At 41.3% G+C, this 15,942-nt stretch overlaps 3 protein-coding genes across 6 annotated transcripts in view; 1 reads left to right on the forward strand and 2 right to left on the reverse strand.

The window, feature by feature from the left end:
• The first annotated feature begins 1,962 nt into the window (after positions 1 to 1,962).
• Positions 1,963 to 6,535, forward strand: si:dkey-4e7.3 (uncharacterized protein LOC402865 homolog). 4 transcript variants are annotated; one of them, XM_040149208.1, is made up of 7 exons: positions 1,963 to 2,351; positions 3,335 to 3,423; positions 3,612 to 3,799; positions 4,990 to 5,169; positions 5,241 to 5,352; positions 5,761 to 5,897; positions 6,050 to 6,535. In XM_040149208.1, exons 1-7 carry the CDS (start codon positions 2,158 to 2,160, stop codon positions 6,395 to 6,397), a joined length of 1,248 nt encoding a protein of 415 aa, XP_040005142.1. In that variant the 5' UTR covers positions 1,963 to 2,157; the 3' UTR covers positions 6,398 to 6,535. The 4 variants fall into 4 exon arrangements, with proteins under 4 accessions (XP_040005142.1, XP_040005145.1, XP_040005144.1 ...); XM_040149211.1 differs by lacking the exon at positions 1,963 to 2,351 and adding an exon at positions 2,419 to 2,647 and having other exon boundaries at positions 6,050 to 6,531; XM_040149210.1 differs by lacking the exon at positions 1,963 to 2,351 and adding an exon at positions 2,746 to 2,767 and having other exon boundaries at positions 6,050 to 6,531.
• Positions 6,536 to 6,551: 16 nt separating this feature from the next.
• LOC120801886 (cytochrome c oxidase assembly factor 5) lies at positions 6,552 to 9,421 on the reverse strand. The gene is made up of 3 exons (XM_040149212.1): positions 9,160 to 9,421; positions 7,344 to 7,427; positions 6,552 to 6,979 (listed from the first exon to the last, which is right to left on the reverse strand). The coding sequence occupies exons 1-3, from the start codon at positions 9,259 to 9,261 to the stop codon at positions 6,938 to 6,940; spliced, it is 228 nt and encodes a 75-aa protein (XP_040005146.1). The 5' UTR covers positions 9,262 to 9,421; the 3' UTR covers positions 6,552 to 6,937.
• Positions 9,422 to 9,704: 283 nt separating this feature from the next.
• Positions 9,705 to 15,942, reverse strand: part of mgat4a (alpha-1,3-mannosyl-glycoprotein 4-beta-N-acetylglucosaminyltransferase A) — a 30,731-nt gene continuing 24,493 nt past the window's right edge. Inside the window, exons 13-16 of the mRNA XM_040147799.1 lie at positions 13,526 to 13,604; positions 13,071 to 13,131; positions 12,396 to 12,508; positions 9,705 to 12,273 (exon numbers count right to left, since the gene is read on the reverse strand). Of these exons, the coding sequence (XP_040003733.1) occupies positions 12,247 to 12,273; positions 12,396 to 12,508; positions 13,071 to 13,131; positions 13,526 to 13,604 (280 nt within the window). The 3' untranslated portion in view covers positions 9,705 to 12,246. The remainder of the gene's footprint in view (positions 12,274 to 12,395; positions 12,509 to 13,070; positions 13,132 to 13,525; positions 13,605 to 15,942) is intronic.

A 15,942-nucleotide genomic window follows, 5' to 3' on the forward strand; every position in this document is an offset into this window, starting at 1 on the left:
GGCCTGTTGTCTGTTGTCTCCCTCCCACTGTCTCTCCCTCCCCTCATCTTTCTTCTTCAATCACATAAATATTCAACACAATAGCACTCTGAACAAGCACAGATCTTTAAAGAAGTACACATATGACACTGCTCACTGGCATTTGTAATACACTGACATCTTATGTGATTTCTGAGGTTCTTCTGATGATGCGCTAGAAGCATTCATGGGAAACTGGTTCACAAATGGTGGGCGTCAGAACTGTTGCATCACATTATACTATCTTTCGAAAATATCAACAGATACGGATATTTAAGACATTTCTGCAGGTTATATGCAGCACAATAATGGCTCGATAGCCCTTAAAAACTAGGGTTTTTATTCTTTAAATGTGGTTCCAGTTTCAGTGCACTCAGTTGATTATGCAGAACTTTGGGGTCAAAATTGGATAAAAACTACATTAATTTAACCTGCATGAAGATTAAAGAAAACCCCTACTTCTTACTATGGCAGTTGTATACTGTTGCAATTAAGAGTACCAATGAGCACTTGATAAATGTTTTTAGACTGAAGTGAAATAATGCATATTGCATTATTGTACTGACCATCAGTAACACCTCTTCTGTTGTCAGTTTACCAGCTATGAGCTCCAATGTACCTTATTGTACAAAACTTATAGAGACAGTGGATTTTATTTTAAACGTGTTATTTCGCAACAGGTATTTATGTTGATATGGCGGGTGTTCTCAAATACTGTTATAGTTTTGTCCATTGTTAATGAGTAGGTTATGACAGATCAGTTTTTACATGCACACCAGCTGGACAGGGGAGACGCCTGCACCCCCACTGAGGTATGAATTGAAATTAAATAATGAATAAAAGCTTGTCAATGCCAATTTAGTGTGGTAATTAATTAAATGAGACATCACGGTTTGTGAATTGGGCTGCAAAAATGTCCTCCAAAGTTTGTTTCTTACAAATTAATCCACGCATCAAATCAATCAAAGAATCTTCAAAAAGTTACCGGACTCTGTGTACTAATCAGAGTGATAAAGGGGTAATATTTCCCGCCATAAGAGAGGCATCAAAGCTGGAGAGTGGAAAATGTCAGTCAGATACAGTCACAGTAGCAAAGGCTCTGTTCTATTCAAGTACCAGTAAGCCATGACAGTGTGGCAGGGAGCCAGCAGGGCACAAATCCAGGGCCCCGAAGCCCAAGCAGCTAAATGGAATTCAGCCATTCTAAATTTTAATATTTACACCTGTGCTTTTCCTGCTGTGACATGTCAAAAATATCTTCTGACAAAAAAAAAAAAAAGACCTATCAGGAAAAAATAATTAAGCTCACCCGAGTGGGTACTATGGGTGCACAGGGCCTTTAAGACCCTGTCTCATAGAGAGCCCCATGTGAACAATGGATCCTTTCATTATTAAGTTTCGGTTGTTTGCACAAGCGGTTCATATGTTAAATGTGTTTACTTTATGTGTCAGTATGCATTCATCAGGCACAGGGAAGCGGTGGAGGTGGTAGGAATGGTCTGGAAGTGTCTGCAGCCTCATTTTCCTCCACGACCCCTGGGGGGATTCATCCGGCCATGCTTCTGAATGCTTCTGGCAGAGTGACTGGCGAATCTGTTCAGTAGCTTTTATTTGGCTGGTTGGTATAGTGAGGTGGTTTCAGAGTGCATAGAAAATGATAAGAACACGTACACAATAAACCAAAGTAAAAATGAATAATCCGACCAAAGAAAACTTTTACTTGGCTTGTGTTTTTTAATCAAATCGGGGGATAAAATGTTTCCCGTTAAGGGTAATTCTGGGAATTACTTCTTTTGCCATAGATTGTCTAATGTAAGAAAACAATCACTTCGACACTCAAACGAAGACCCACTGTCCAGTCCAAGAATAGCGGGCATTCACTCTCACGCATGCGCGAATTGAACTATGCTACTACAATTTCGAGTCAGCTAGGAGGTGGCAATAGATCTCAAAACTCAAGTCATATGGCGGTTTTCGCTGGACTAAATCTTTACTTACTCTGGAACCAGAGCTACGGTTAAATGGTTAATGAATAATCCTCACTTGCTGAAAAACAAAAAAACAAAGACACATTTGAAATCTTTAATTGCGCAATATTGCGTGTGGTCTGGACACTGAGGGCTGTCCCCATAACATAGCATGGCCCCACGCAGCGCGAACAGGTGCCACGCCGCTCGGCTTGCGTCTCGGCGCAGTTCGCGGCGTGCAGAAATCGCGGCGGAGTGGGAGCTCGTCGCGTCGCCCGCCTCTTCAGGTCTGAGCTCGGTCTGCATGGCGGTGACCGCGCGTTGCGTTGCAGCAACACCTCGTATTTTCAGCAGCTCGGTGGGGAGGTGAGGCGAGGCGGCACTGTCTCTCTCACACACACACAGACACACACACACTAAAAACTAAGGAGCTTTTTGGGGGGGCGCACAACGACTCGGACCTTGGCTACGCGCTCACATCTATTGTTTTGCTATCAGCTATCACGTCAGTCGTTGGCGCTGAGCAGCCTGTGGCTCAGAGGACGCGTGAGAGGCAAACCCCCCCTGCGCCTGAATGTAGAAACGACGGAAACGTGTCTCGTTAGCTACACTCGAGCCCCCTCACACCACGAGAAATGCCCGCGACCAGTGTTCCCTCTAAGGTAGACAGTAATTTCCTTTTAGTCGGCTTTAAAAAAAAAAAAAAAAAAACTTTATGGGCAAAAACAACAAACACACGCAGACACCGGTGCTGGAAGGTAACTACAGGACAGCACAGCACAGTAGCACATCTTTAGTTACTTTCCTTATTTCTGTCACTTTTATCCTTCTACTTCACCGCGTTTCACAGGGAAATATTGGACTTTTCAGTCCGACACATTTACCTGAAACTTGTAGTCACCCTACATTTATTATTGAGATTTAACATTTTAAATCTACCTAATTTTTTTTTTATGCATCGTTAAGGATTACCTGCAACTCTAAAATACCGCTTGAACAGTCTGAGAGGGGCCATTTGGCATAATGCAGAGTACCTTCAATGCTTCTGTACTTCGGTTCAGTGCCTTGACTTGTGATGGAGTGTTTACACAATGGTTGTGCCACTGTTACTAAAGAAAAGGAGTCTGCCCCCCCCCTGACAGACACAAATACTCTTCCCTGTAAATGCATTTTAATCTGTTTTTTTTTGTTTTGTTGTTGTTGCAAAAGACATAAGGTGGGGCAACTGGTAAGAGTTTCATTTTCTTCACTGGAGGGGGACGCTGGAGCTTTCTCTTCCTATCATGTAACTCCTCCCGTCCAGTCCGCCCTCCACTCAGTTCGCGATTTCCTTCCTTGCCTGTCAAAAGGTTGCTCGGAGCTGACCGCAGCGCAGCTGTGAGAGGCAGAGAGCCAGCCGGCAAACGTTGCGGAGTGTGCGTTTCACACTCAGTCACCGGTAGGTGTTTTTCCTTTTGAAATGTGTGATATACGTTCACCGTATCGATCAACCAACGAAGCCCCGTGTAACGGGTCGCAGTCTATATTGAGTTTATTCATTTACCAGGAGGATTAAACATTAGCCAGAGTGTTAGATGAACAGTTCGTGTGTTTGGCTCCTGTTGGGCTCAAGTCTTCGCTCCTCAGGGTCCGTGATGAATAAAAAGCTGCTGGTGGATGTAGACTGTGGGCTGGACGATGCCCAAGCCATCATGATGGCGCTGGCCGCCCCCAGCGTGGAGCTCCTGGGTATCACCTGTGTGCAGGGAAACACCACGGTGGAGAATGTGTGTAAGAACACACTGCGAGTTCTGCAGGCCTGTAAGAAACTCGAGGTGGGTGAAGCACCGGTGGGACCTCCTGTCCAGTGTAGGTATTTGATGATGGTGACATGACTTACTGGTAAATACTGTGTCGTCAAGTGGGTTGGCTGAGAGAAATTGAAATTTACTGATAACATGTGACGAGTAAGGGCGCTGTTAATAAAGCTGCCCAACAATGAGCTGTTGTTCCTCAAGCCACGTGACTTGAGGCAGTAACCAAACAACAGGGGCAACTACTATGAGCTCAGTTAGCTTCAGTAGACAAGTTTGAGTTGCCTGAATACACATCAAGATTCAGACGACTGATATTAAACAAAATCACAGATTACTAATACGGAGGCATAAAGCACCTTGTCTCGCTCAATTGAAAAACCTTTGAACCGGATTTGCCATTTATTAACAAGGCTGACATCAATCTCGTCGCACCAGTGCCTAAAAATTATAGATATAATACTTGGTAAATTGCAAAAGGAGTACTTCTGGTGGTCTGGAGGCTTAGGGCGCCGAACACGAACCGCGGCGTTCTCAGTTCAAGTCCAGCTGGAGACTGTTTATTTCATGTCGTTCCCCATCTCTCTACTGTCAGCCATCTATTTAAGCCATTTAATGTGCCCTAATTTTCCCTAACCCATAGAATTTGCCATTTGCACCCTAAGCAAGTCCATATTTTAATATTGTAGTAGGGGTGCAAAGGTATACTGTGGATAATTTTATTTTGCAATATCGACAAATTATATCATGATACAGTCAACTTTCTGGAAATTTAATTTCATAACCTCTATATAGATAAAATAAGGTAGGAATATTTATTTTTGGTTAATTCAGTCGAGGTACTTCAGCACAAATCCTGAGTGCTTCATGTTGCCATAAAGTAGTCTGAATGCTGAAAAATTTGCAGCGTTGGCCACAATGGCCATAAAATATCATAAAAAGTATATATATGAACAATTAAAAGGTTAGCTACCTCCAAAAAAAATGTTGTGGCAAAATACATGATGGTTGAAAAATTTCTATCGTCCCATAGTGTATAAGTTTATATTTCCCAACTCCGTCTTGTAGTATGGAACATTATAATTCAGAACATCAATAAAGCATAAATTGCCAGATGTGTTTAGAAGCTGTATAGTAACAGCCACACAGATTTTTTCTCCTGGTGGTATGTTTGCATTTTTCACTTCGTGTGCTCTGCTTTCATGTGCCAGATTCCAGTGTTCAAAGGTGCTGCTAAGCCTATCCTTGGGAACAGCATTAGTGCGGGACACTTTCATGGGCAGGACGGGCTGGGAGACGCCCCTGACCCCAAAGCTCCTGCCTTGGACATGGTTCAGAAGGAGGGCGCTGTGTCCGCTATGATCAGGATTGTCAATGAAAACCCAGGGGAGGTGAGAGGTGTGACAGAGCGCCATCTGTGTATTTGTGCGTCTTAAGTCTTAAGTCTGTGTTTATTTCCCAGGTATCTCTGGTTGCCACGGCACCCCTCACCAACCTGGCTCTAGCTGTGAGGATGGATCCATCTCTACCAAGCAAACTCAGAGGGCTCTACATCATGGGAGGCAACACTGAATGTCAGTAAAAAGAAAAAGACAGCTTTTTTTCCCTTCTTTCACCAATTCACCTACAACGTGCACAGAGATGGCTCTGTCTCTTTGAAGCTCCGTTAGTTGTCTCACGTCTCATCTCATGTCAGTGGGGCTGAAAACTCAAAACTCAAGTGCTGGACATCACTGGAGGATGACAAATGCTGCCGTCATTCAGCCGACTGCGAATAGAGCTGAAACAATTAGTTGATTATTATGGTTAAAAAAAATAACTACAACTGTTTTGATAAATAATTAACCATTTAAGTAAGTTTTCAAGCAAAAATCCGTGATAGTATCTGGTGGCAACTTCCCCAATGCTGTCTACCGCCAGTAGTGCTGGAGTTCAGTGTGTAATGGGTGGTTTTTCTGTGGCATGTTTTTTTTTTTTTTCAGCTCGAGGAAACACCACGGTGTGTGGTGAGTTCAATTTTGCTGCTGATCCAGAAGCTGCCTACATTGTACTGAACGAGTACCAGTGTCCTACCTACTTGGCCTCCTGGGAGTTTACTTGCTACAATAATCTGTCCTGGGTAAGGCTCTCTCTTTCACGCATTCCAACATATACAATAGATTTTTAATACTAATTACAGCACATAACCTTGCTAATAATTTAATACATCAACAAAGAAAACAGAGAAATGTTGCAGCTTCTCTGTGTTGACGTTTCCGCTGGTACCGACAGGAGTTTTGCGACGCCTGGTTAGCACAGGACACTGATAAAGCTCGCTTCATGGCACGGATCTTCAGCTACAGCATGGAAGCATCACACAGCAAGCGCATCGAGAAAGAGTTTGTCAACATCCCGGGGTTTGTTTCCTGTGACTCGTACGCCATGGCAGCTGCTGTGGACGACTCATTCATCATAGAAAGCGACCAGTATCCGGTTAGCGTAGAGCTGACGGGCACACACACCAGAGGCATGATGATAGTAGACACTGTAGGCCTACTGAAGAAGACTCACAAGGCCTTCATCATGAAGAAGGTGGATATGGAGAAGTTCAAGCAGATGATGATGGCTGCTTTGAAATAACAGCTCTGAGGGTGCTAAGGAGACAGGCGTGACCTCCATGTCTCTTTGTCTGTCTACATGTTTGCTCAGTATGAAGGTTTTTCTTAAGTAAATCTTATGCTTAAGTCATGTATTCTTTTTTTATAACTACACATTAAAATTTTGATAGGAAGTCTTAAAGTATTCATTTGATTTATTTTACTGTTTTCCGTATCATAAAACACACACTTTTTCTTCCAAAATAACAATACATTTTTCTTTCAAGAAATCAAGATGCTTGAAGCTCCGGCCAGTGAGAGCTTCAGTTTTTTTTTCCCCCCCACAGCACTGCATTTCACTGATGGGCTGACAATCCGTCTGAGTGTCAGTGTGCATTTTTCCTCCATGTTTGGTAGTCATCTGCTAAACACTTTCTTGACATATGTCTTTCAGATGTGGTTTTAAAGCTGCACATGCACTGACCCTTGAACATTGCCCTTTGATTAAATCATTACAAGTATTTACAGCTGCTCATCCAGTGTTCAGTCATCCATATGGCAACTTCAACATCCAGTTCGTTCCTCAATATCCTTTCCTTCCTCTGAATCTTGACCTTGTGTCCAGCTGTAGATGGAGGACAGAGACTGGTCAGTCTTTGCAGCACAGCTTAAAAAGTGAATCCTGTATTATATCTCTGTATGGGAAGGGATATAATTTAATAAAACAGACTTTAAACAACAGTCTAAACAGACATTTGTTTTCAATAACATAGCGTTTGCTTCACTTCGGGAAAAACACAGCTTGCATAAACATCAGGAAAGAGGGAGCTAAAACATTCCTTGTTCTCTGTACCCTTCCACTTCCTACCAAATGTTTTATACATCAGTCTGCTGGGACTCCATCCTAATTTCCCCCATCTGTCTTTGGTGTCTGATAGACCAGTCTCTAGTTGCACCGATCCTTTCACAAGGGCAGTGTTATTACTTACCATTGACCTCTTGCACTCAAAGAATGACGTCTGGAGGGCTTTGCAGTGGCCTTCCTTCAAACACTGACTGGGCATCTTCCCCTCCTGACAAATTAAGAAACCAGTTGTAAATTTATAACTTATAAATCTGGGTCCTTCCCATGAGTTTATGTGCTTTCCCCAACACGAGCCTTCATCTGTTGGTTTCCAGTCCTATCTGAATCTGGAACTTCACAGGACTCACTCAGCTCCACATAAGACACATAGCACATAGCTATTCCTCAGAAGGAAAAAAAAAACTGGGGTATATTGATTAATTTGCAGCATTAAATGGTTTCCATCTGACATGTAGCCCTTCCTTCCAAAGACAAAACATTACAAGAGGAGGAGCTAACTAAGTAAGAGTGTGTAGTGCTGAAACCAGTAGTAAAGTGACAGAAAATTACTCCAGTATTGCTTTGGCAAAATTATCAAGTAAACCCACCCAAATATTTGCTGTTTATAAACAGCTTTGCAAAGCTCAAAAAATACTAAGTTAAACTTGCTTTTGATTGTTTCATGTGATTATGAAGTTAGTGCTTTTGGCTATTTGGACTGCTGAACAGATGTTAGAAACCTTTAGGTATAATGTGCGATTTAAACGTAAACAAAAAGGGAGTCTCACGATCAAATGTAGAAATACATTATCTTAACCTGTCGTTTTCACATACAGTAGATGCGCAATTAACAGCTTTTTAAACGTATTTAGCTGTCTGATGCTGTAAAAGATGTGTTTGCATGAATTGCTTCCCCTTTCCACTTTTACCACTAAACACACAGGTAAAAAGATGAACTGCCCAATTATAAATGCCCATTACAAGTAAACTGGCAAATGTTTATCTTAATGACCCATCGACATTGACATCGACAGTTTCGAGCTACATAATGAGCTTTTGTGTTTCTCAACTGACCTCCATATAGACTAATAAGCCTTTTGTTCCGGTGTTTAAACAGTATTAATGTAAAGTGAAAATCATAAACGTCAGGTGAAAGTAAAATAAATAGATGAGTAAAATCTTCGTATTTGGTCGGTTACAAAGATTTCATCCATAAACTGGACGAAAAAAAATAAAAATAAAAAAATACAGCTCCAATGCATTGTGCACCACACATTATATCCTGATGAAGGTTCCTTGAGCAAGTCAGTCGAATGAAAACCGGTGATGATCTCTACCGAGAAATTCAACAATTAATCTACAATCGATCCACCAGGAAGGAGACAGCAGTTTGAACACCGCCCTCAGCGGTGCAGTAACGTAGCTGTTACTTAACTAGCTAGTTGGCTACAGTTAGCCAGCAAACGAAGCACCTATTGAAACTGAAGATGTTCATAGATGCGCTTTGAGGTGGTTAAGTGTATACTGCCATCGAATCAACAAACATCTCGAGCAGTGTTTACGCCACAATTATTAAATTGCCATTTTTGTGAACGGAGTTTGGCGGGACGGAGAACGAGAGGTCGGCGAGATGCAGGGCTAGGTCAAATTGTTATCCCAGCACTTTGGCTAGCTGATAGTAAGTTGATGCGTTTTACTCGGGAACGGTGCTTCTCACAGAGCTGTCGCCACCCGTGGCTGGGGATCCGGCTTAGACTGCAGTTAGTTGTCGTCAAGGGGATGATTGGTTGGTTGGCGTTTAAAAAGGGGGAACAGACTTCGACTCATCAGCAGCAAATATTTTCTACATGCGGTTCGACTTAGGTAACTGAACTCTAAGCTAACTGCTAACACCGCACAACAACAGCCCGTCCGCACACCTGTATTTCACGTCAGGACCAGAGGACATTTACAGTACTTACCTTTACAACGCAGTCGTGCTGAAGGAGACATGCCTTAAAGTCTTCTCTGATACCGGCACAGGCTCTGTTATCCGTCTCTTTATCCTCGTAATATTTTGGCATTTTGCAGAGTCCACTTCAACACCGCTATTGCCCTAATTTATATAGTCTCCAGTGCAAGAATCGGCTAGTTACCGGCAATGACATCAATGTTGTTATGACCACTCTCAGCCGCCATGTTTCTGGAACGACAGGATGGGGCAAATGTAAATGCATGGCACAAAGAAGTGCATGCTGGGAGGGCTTGTAGTTTTTCATGTATTCTCGGTTAAGTAATCTGAAAATATAAACGAATCAGCATCCATTTGTTAACAAGTTATTAGACTATATCACCTGAATCTTGTGGTTATATTTGACGTGTTCACAAATGAATTCATAACAAAGACAAAATGTATTTCTTTTGCCTGTTACTTGAAACCCGGCGAAGCAGATGGTATGAGTAATGCAAGTAGAACCAAATCCCAACACAAACGAAAAAAAAAAATGGCCATGACTTCTAACAACTTTTATCATTTATTTCAAAGATGTCCATGAAAAATGATGTCAAAATCATCAGACGTAGGCATTCACATGTACATGATGAAGGCACATGAACTGATGGGTGTTTGGGGTTGTCGAGCATGGGAGGATATCCTCTCTTTTATTTATTTATTTCTTTGTCTCCTGTCCACTTTCCACAAATACAGTATGGGATCACATGACCGTTCATGCTGTTTTCATGCATTCAGTTTCAGTTTGTATGTGGATGCCAGGTAAGGGGCAGAAGCCAATCCTGTTAGCAGTACTGACAGTGTCTTTACCCTTTCAAAACAACATGTTCTACCCTTTAAATGGTTTGCTACCATCTTCTCCCAATTAACAGAATCTGATTAAGAGGGAAAATTGAACCACTTCTGTTTTGGTGAGTACAGTTCTAGTGTAGATGGTTTGATCAGGGGTGGAGGAGCCTGCTCTGATTTATTAAAAAAAAAAAAAAAAAAAAACAACAACAAAAACAAACAAAAAACCCCCCACACAAACAAACAATGTTTATAAATTACAAAAAAATAACCATGCATGTGTACAAGCATGATTAGCAAAAGTTCCACTTTCATATCAATTCCACCAAAAGGCACTTCACTACCCCCTTGAATAAACTGCTGACATGTAACATGAGTGAAGTTTCACTTCAAAATAAATTCCACTCACAACATTAGCCACACACACAAACACAAAACATAAGCGAATTTCAAATAACTATTAAGTGAGGCCAAAGAGAGAGAAAGAGATGCATGTTGCTTGTTTATAGATTTACAATGACTGAAAGTACTATACAACCTCAGCCTAATTATACCACAAATGCGCACTCTGCAATGATCATAAGTCACTATATTCTGTCCAATTAAAAAACGGATATGTGATTGGACAAAATAAATTGTAAAGTGGATTTGGAGGAGTCAGTGAAATGAGAATCCACATGTGCGAGGATGGGAAATTTAACTACAATGGTGAGGGGTGTGATGGGAACATAAAAGTGAAAAAGCAGTGCAAATCATGCTGTTTCAGATGGTAATCTGGTACGAAAAAACCCTCCTTTACAAGTGTCACTCGGCATAATATAGAGATTTTGTTCTTGACATCCAATCACTAATTAAAGTGTTTGTGTTATTTTCAAAATATTAGTATATCCAGCAATCAAAGTGTAGGCAAAAGTAGGAGGGAACAGATCGAATAATATTGCTGAGGCAATTTCAAGGGACCTGAATATAAGGCACATTTTTCTAATTTTGACCCACAGCTACTTCAAAAGAATATTCACAACTCTCCTATCATTTAGTTTGTAAACAGTGAAAATTAATTGTTTCACTTTTTACATTTTACTTCAAGTGTAAAGAAATTGGATCAAACTGAACTGAGCTACTTCCAATTTGCAGACAATGCAATTTCACAAGAAGCTGTGTATAATAAAATGTACAATAGATATTCAGAAGAAAAAAAAAACAATACACAAAACAGATTCTAAACTACCATAAACATCTCTTAATAGAATAAAAAATATATTTTACCTCTTGTACAAATTAAAGATTTATTTCAAATAAATTAAGTCACCTTCATAGATCGTCAAAGCTGTAATAATATATCAATATAACAATATACTCCTTCGGGAAAATGACACCCAGGCAATGTCTGATTAGTATACTATAAATGGACACTGAGGTCATACACAGCCTGTCAGACAGGAGGTGAGATAGATATAGTGTCATGGTACTTATCTCTCGATGGACTGGGGTAAATACCACAGAATCTGGCCAATGGTAAAGGTTGTCACCGACTGGCCTCGGGCAGGATTTTGGAAGTTTGGAAAATCTCATCCTGAGTTTGTGTTTCAGGACAAGTGGAGTATTCAAGTGTGACTTACAATACTCAAGGAGTGAGGAAAACATATTTGTTTGGGCTGGTGTTGATCTAGAGCTCCGTCATCTCTGCCGAGAACAGATAGCAACTGGCCATTGGTGATGACAACATTCTTGATCATCATGGGCTATGCTGAGGCGCTAGTGACAGTGCAATGCCCCAGCTTGCCCGAGGGGTGGCAGCATTGAGTAACAGAAAAGGATTTGGCAGCATCTGCACCAGTGGCCAGGTGACTGGTTCTCCCCAGATGTGAAGATTTCTCCTCATTCGTCCAGGCGTTTTCTGATCGTGTTCAAAGCTGCTGAGCAACACAGTCACTTTCAGAGCCAGAGCTGAGAACAGATGTCTTCACACACTCTGCTGTTGTTCTTTAGACAGTAGTATTCACATTCTCACAAAGGAATTAAGAGCACAGGAGTGAGGGAGAGATGCAGACAGAAAGGGACAAATCGATCAATGAGAAGCAAAATAACAAGGTACATTAGGAAGAGTGGGGGACAGAGAGGTGACTTTCCTCAGACAAACTCAGACGAAGAACTCTAGTGGGCTCTAATGATTTCACTGCTGGTTGCTAGGTGCCAGAGGCCCTGCGTAAGCAGTCTAGGAGATTTTGGTCCCCCGGGGGCCATGATTCATGTGCCCACTCCAGAAGAGTCAGCCAGCTATCCTCTTTATATGTATCTGCAGGAGGAGAGCAGAGCATCACGTGTCAGAGCAGAGGGGGCGGTATGCATCTGGAGCAAGTAGTATTTTTCAATGTGATTGGACAAAAGATTAACGGGTGAGATTTGTGATTGGCTTACTTCACTGAGGATGGCCCACACAGCGGAGTCTTTGAGAACAGAAAGCCGAAGTGCCACGATCGGATTGAAGGAAGGATCTACAGCCCCCTCTGCCACACCCTTCTCAAACTGGCCTGTGTGTTTAAACACAAACACAAACACAAACACACACACACACACACACACACACACACACACACACACACACACACACACACACACACACACACAGGCATATATTAAGTACTGCAAATCATATTTATAGGGAGAGTGCTTTGCCAATACTTCACAATTGACCTAAGTGCTCAAGTGAGAAAAAAAATAAATAAATGTGATAGCTCATTTACTGGAATTTATTTAACCAATACATTTCAGCATATGGCCTTCATCTGTTTTTGTTTGTTTATTTTTTCTTAATCCTATTTACAAGGAACATAAAATTAACATAAAAAAGGATCATTATAAAATATGTCAGCAAAAACAAAAGAATAAAGAGGAAAAAGAGCACAAATTGTTTGATGAAAATTGGAAGGGAAAAAAAGAGAAAAAGGCTGACTGAAAACATTTCACACACTTTTTGTACAATGCCTGTAACTCTGGGCACCATCAGTGTAAGTATGTAAACTGATGATGATGCCTCAGTGGGTTTGTATGCGCTAACACATATTGCGCTAGGAGACTGTCAAATCCACGTACCGATTCTGTAAAAGCGATCCTCTGTTCGTTTGTACTTCTCTTTGGTCTGCGGTCCAGGTTCCTAACATACGAACAGAGTGAAAGATGAACAGCAGAATAAAGTGTATGACACAAATTAAAATCTTAATGATTTTTCATTTGAGCAGCACTTGAACAGATACTAGCTTGTGTGCCTGCACCAGAGGTGTGGGTCACACTGTCAGAATGTATCGCCTCTGGCATAGCAGACAATTCTGTCACGCTCACATTCCTGTCAATAATCAATGCGTTACGTCCCTAAGAGCAACCGCTCAGTGTAATCTAATCAGAACTGTTTGCACATCAGACAGAGGGGTGACAGACTGTGTGTGTGTGTGTGTGTGTGTGTGTGTGTGTGTGTGTGTGTGTGTGTGTGTGTGTGTGTGTGTGTGTGTGTGTGTGTGTGTGTGTGTGTGTGTGTGTGTGTGTGTCCCTACCGAAACAGGCAGTATTTCCACTGTAGTGTTCTCAATTTTGTCCCCTGGGTGCTCCTGGTTACCACTGCGAAACAGAAACCTGCCAATGAAATCAAGCATTAATTTTAATATTTACACCAATGAGTGAGCATTACTGCACCCCATTGGTAGCATCCACACAGATACAAACAGTCACATCAAATCACCTGTGGACATCAGCTAAGTTATGTCCATGAAATGAAAAAATGTGGCATGTAAAAGTATATACACCCGTTGTGTCTTCAGGACTTAACTCTAAGTAGGATAAAGTTGATCAAAATTTCATAGCTTTTGCTTCTTAGATCTCATATTCAGGTCATAGCTACAGGTTTTGAACATTAAAAATTCCAGTATATCTGCCTTTTTAACCAGGAACAGCGGAGAAATCTCAGTAGATTTCAGAGCAGCTACAACAGGATGCTTTGAATTCACAGGGCGTGAGTACATCACTTGAAATATGAACATCACTTGTAGCTGCGGATTTGGGGTTCGTGGTTGGCAAAATTCAAAGAAAAAATAAATGATCACGCTTCCCTTACTTTACCTGTCTCCGCTTAAGTTTGTGGGTGCCCAGTATTTACTTGTATCAAACGTCTAACAGCCAGAGAGTAGGAGACCGAGCGAGGATGTAGGTCAGAGACAGAGGCAGTGCCGATGACGCGTTGTCTAATCAGCATAGCAATACAGTCTGACGCAGCGTAACTGTTGTCACTCAAAAGCAGACACAAAACACTTCAGAGTCCTGATACTCAGACAGTCAGACAGTGGAACACTAGATGGCCCCTCTCCCACTCAGTGCCAATTACTTGCTGACTGACTGACAGTCTCTCACGCTTGTCTTGCTGTCCTAACATACCGTAATCTTTACAGTCCTGGTCAAAATGATTGAAACCCCTGAATTTCAAGTACGTAATTCAGAGTATCTTCAGAAATAAATGCAAATGAACCAATTTTGTGTAACCAGAATATTTTAATAAAATGTCCAAGGTTACTGAACAAAAGAAAAGAAAAAAAAAAACCAAACAAACACAAAATGTACTCCAGACACATTTTTTGGCACCCTTGACTAATGTTTGGTTGCAGAACCTTCGGCAACAATGGCAGCCTCTAAACATTTTTTCTAGCCATCTAGAAGCTTCTTGCTCCTGTCTGCTGGGGGTTTCTGCCACTCTTCCATCGCTATGCATTCAAGCTCTTTTAAGCTCGCATTAGTCCTTTTTGCAATGGCAGATTTCAGCTCTCTCCAAAGGTTTTCAATGGGATTCAGGTCAGGACTCATTGCTGGCCGGTTTAAAACAGTCCATCTTTTCCTTTTCAACCATTCTTTTGTGCTGCTGGATGTTTGCTTTGGGTCGTTGTCCTGCTGAAAGACCCAAGACCTTCGCCTCAAACCTAGTTTTCTGACACTGGGGAACACATTTCGCTCTAAAATGCCTTGGTAATCTTCTGATTTCATCATTCCTTTGATACATTCAATGCCTACAGTACAATAGGCAGTAAAGCAGCTCCACGGCATGATAGAACTTAAATTATGTTTTACTGTAGGTAGGGTGTTCTTTTCCTTATGGGGTTCATTGCGTCGCCTATAAACAAACTGAAACTTTGGTTTCATCTGTCCATAGAACATTATCCCAGAAAGACTGTGGCTTATCTATGAACATCTTTGTAAGCATTAGTCTTGGCTTTTTGTTCCTCTCTTTCAATGGTGGTGTCCTCCTTGGCCTTTGTCCATGGAGCCCTACTTGGTTTAGTGTGCAGCGTATGGTACGGGCTGAAACCACCACTCCAGATAAGCCTGAAGCTCTTTAGATGTCTAAAGTGGTGTTTTCCACAATCTACTTCAACCTATGCTGACTTAACAGACTCCTAACAGTTTTATGACTGTGAAACTCTCTGATAACATTACAACTGTTGAAACAGGGATTTCAAGAGGGCAATTGCCTTTTAGGCTGTGGAATTGTTATGGTTGTTTTTTTTGATAATAGCATTTCTGATGCTCTCAGACAGCTCTCTTGACTTCGCCATTGTGAAAAAGAAACTGGGAACAATCATTTCCCTTTTATGCAGTAAAACCATCATTCATTGATTAATTCAGATCATGTGAACACTGAAAATATGTGAACACTCTTATTTTTTATTTTGTTTGAGGAACTAATTTAAATTCATCAAAAGGGTGCCAATAATTGCGTCCCGCGTATATTTTGTGTTTGTATTATTTTATTATTATTCAAGTTTTGTTTTTTGTTTTTTTTACCTTTGTCCAGTAACCTTGGACATTTTATTAAAAATATTCTGGTTGCACAAAAATAGTTCATTTGCATTTATTTCTGAATATATTCAGATATACAGATGTACTTGAAATTCAGTGGTGCCAATACCATCACCAGACATCTCCATAT

Source organism: Xiphias gladius, chromosome 16 (assembly GCF_016859285.1).
Source record: "Xiphias gladius isolate SHS-SW01 ecotype Sanya breed wild chromosome 16, ASM1685928v1, whole genome shotgun sequence".
NCBI lineage: Eukaryota > Metazoa > Chordata > Actinopteri > Istiophoriformes > Xiphiidae > Xiphias > Xiphias gladius.

Coding starts and splice junctions, on each gene's coding strand:
- si:dkey-4e7.3 (XM_040149208.1), top strand. CDS start 2,158: ATGGCCCCACGCAGCGCGAACAGGTGCCACGCCGCTCGGCTTGCGTCT. Junction 3,424..3,611: donor CGTTTCACACTCAGTCACCG/GTAGGTGTTTTT, acceptor TTCGCTCCTCAG/GGTCCGTGATGAATAAAAAG. Junction 5,170..5,240: donor TCAATGAAAACCCAGGGGAG/GTGAGAGGTGTG, acceptor TTTATTTCCCAG/GTATCTCTGGTTGCCACGGC.
- LOC120801886 (XM_040149212.1), bottom strand. CDS start 9,261: ATGCCAAAATATTACGAGGATAAAGAGACGGATAACAGAGCCTGTGCC. Junction 7,428..9,159: donor AGCACGACTGCGTTGTAAAG/GTAAGTACTGTA, acceptor TTAATTTGTCAG/GAGGGGAAGATGCCCAGTCA. Junction 6,980..7,343: donor TTGAGTGCAAGAGGTCAATG/GTAAGTAATAAC, acceptor CTCCATCTACAG/CTGGACACAAGGTCAAGATT.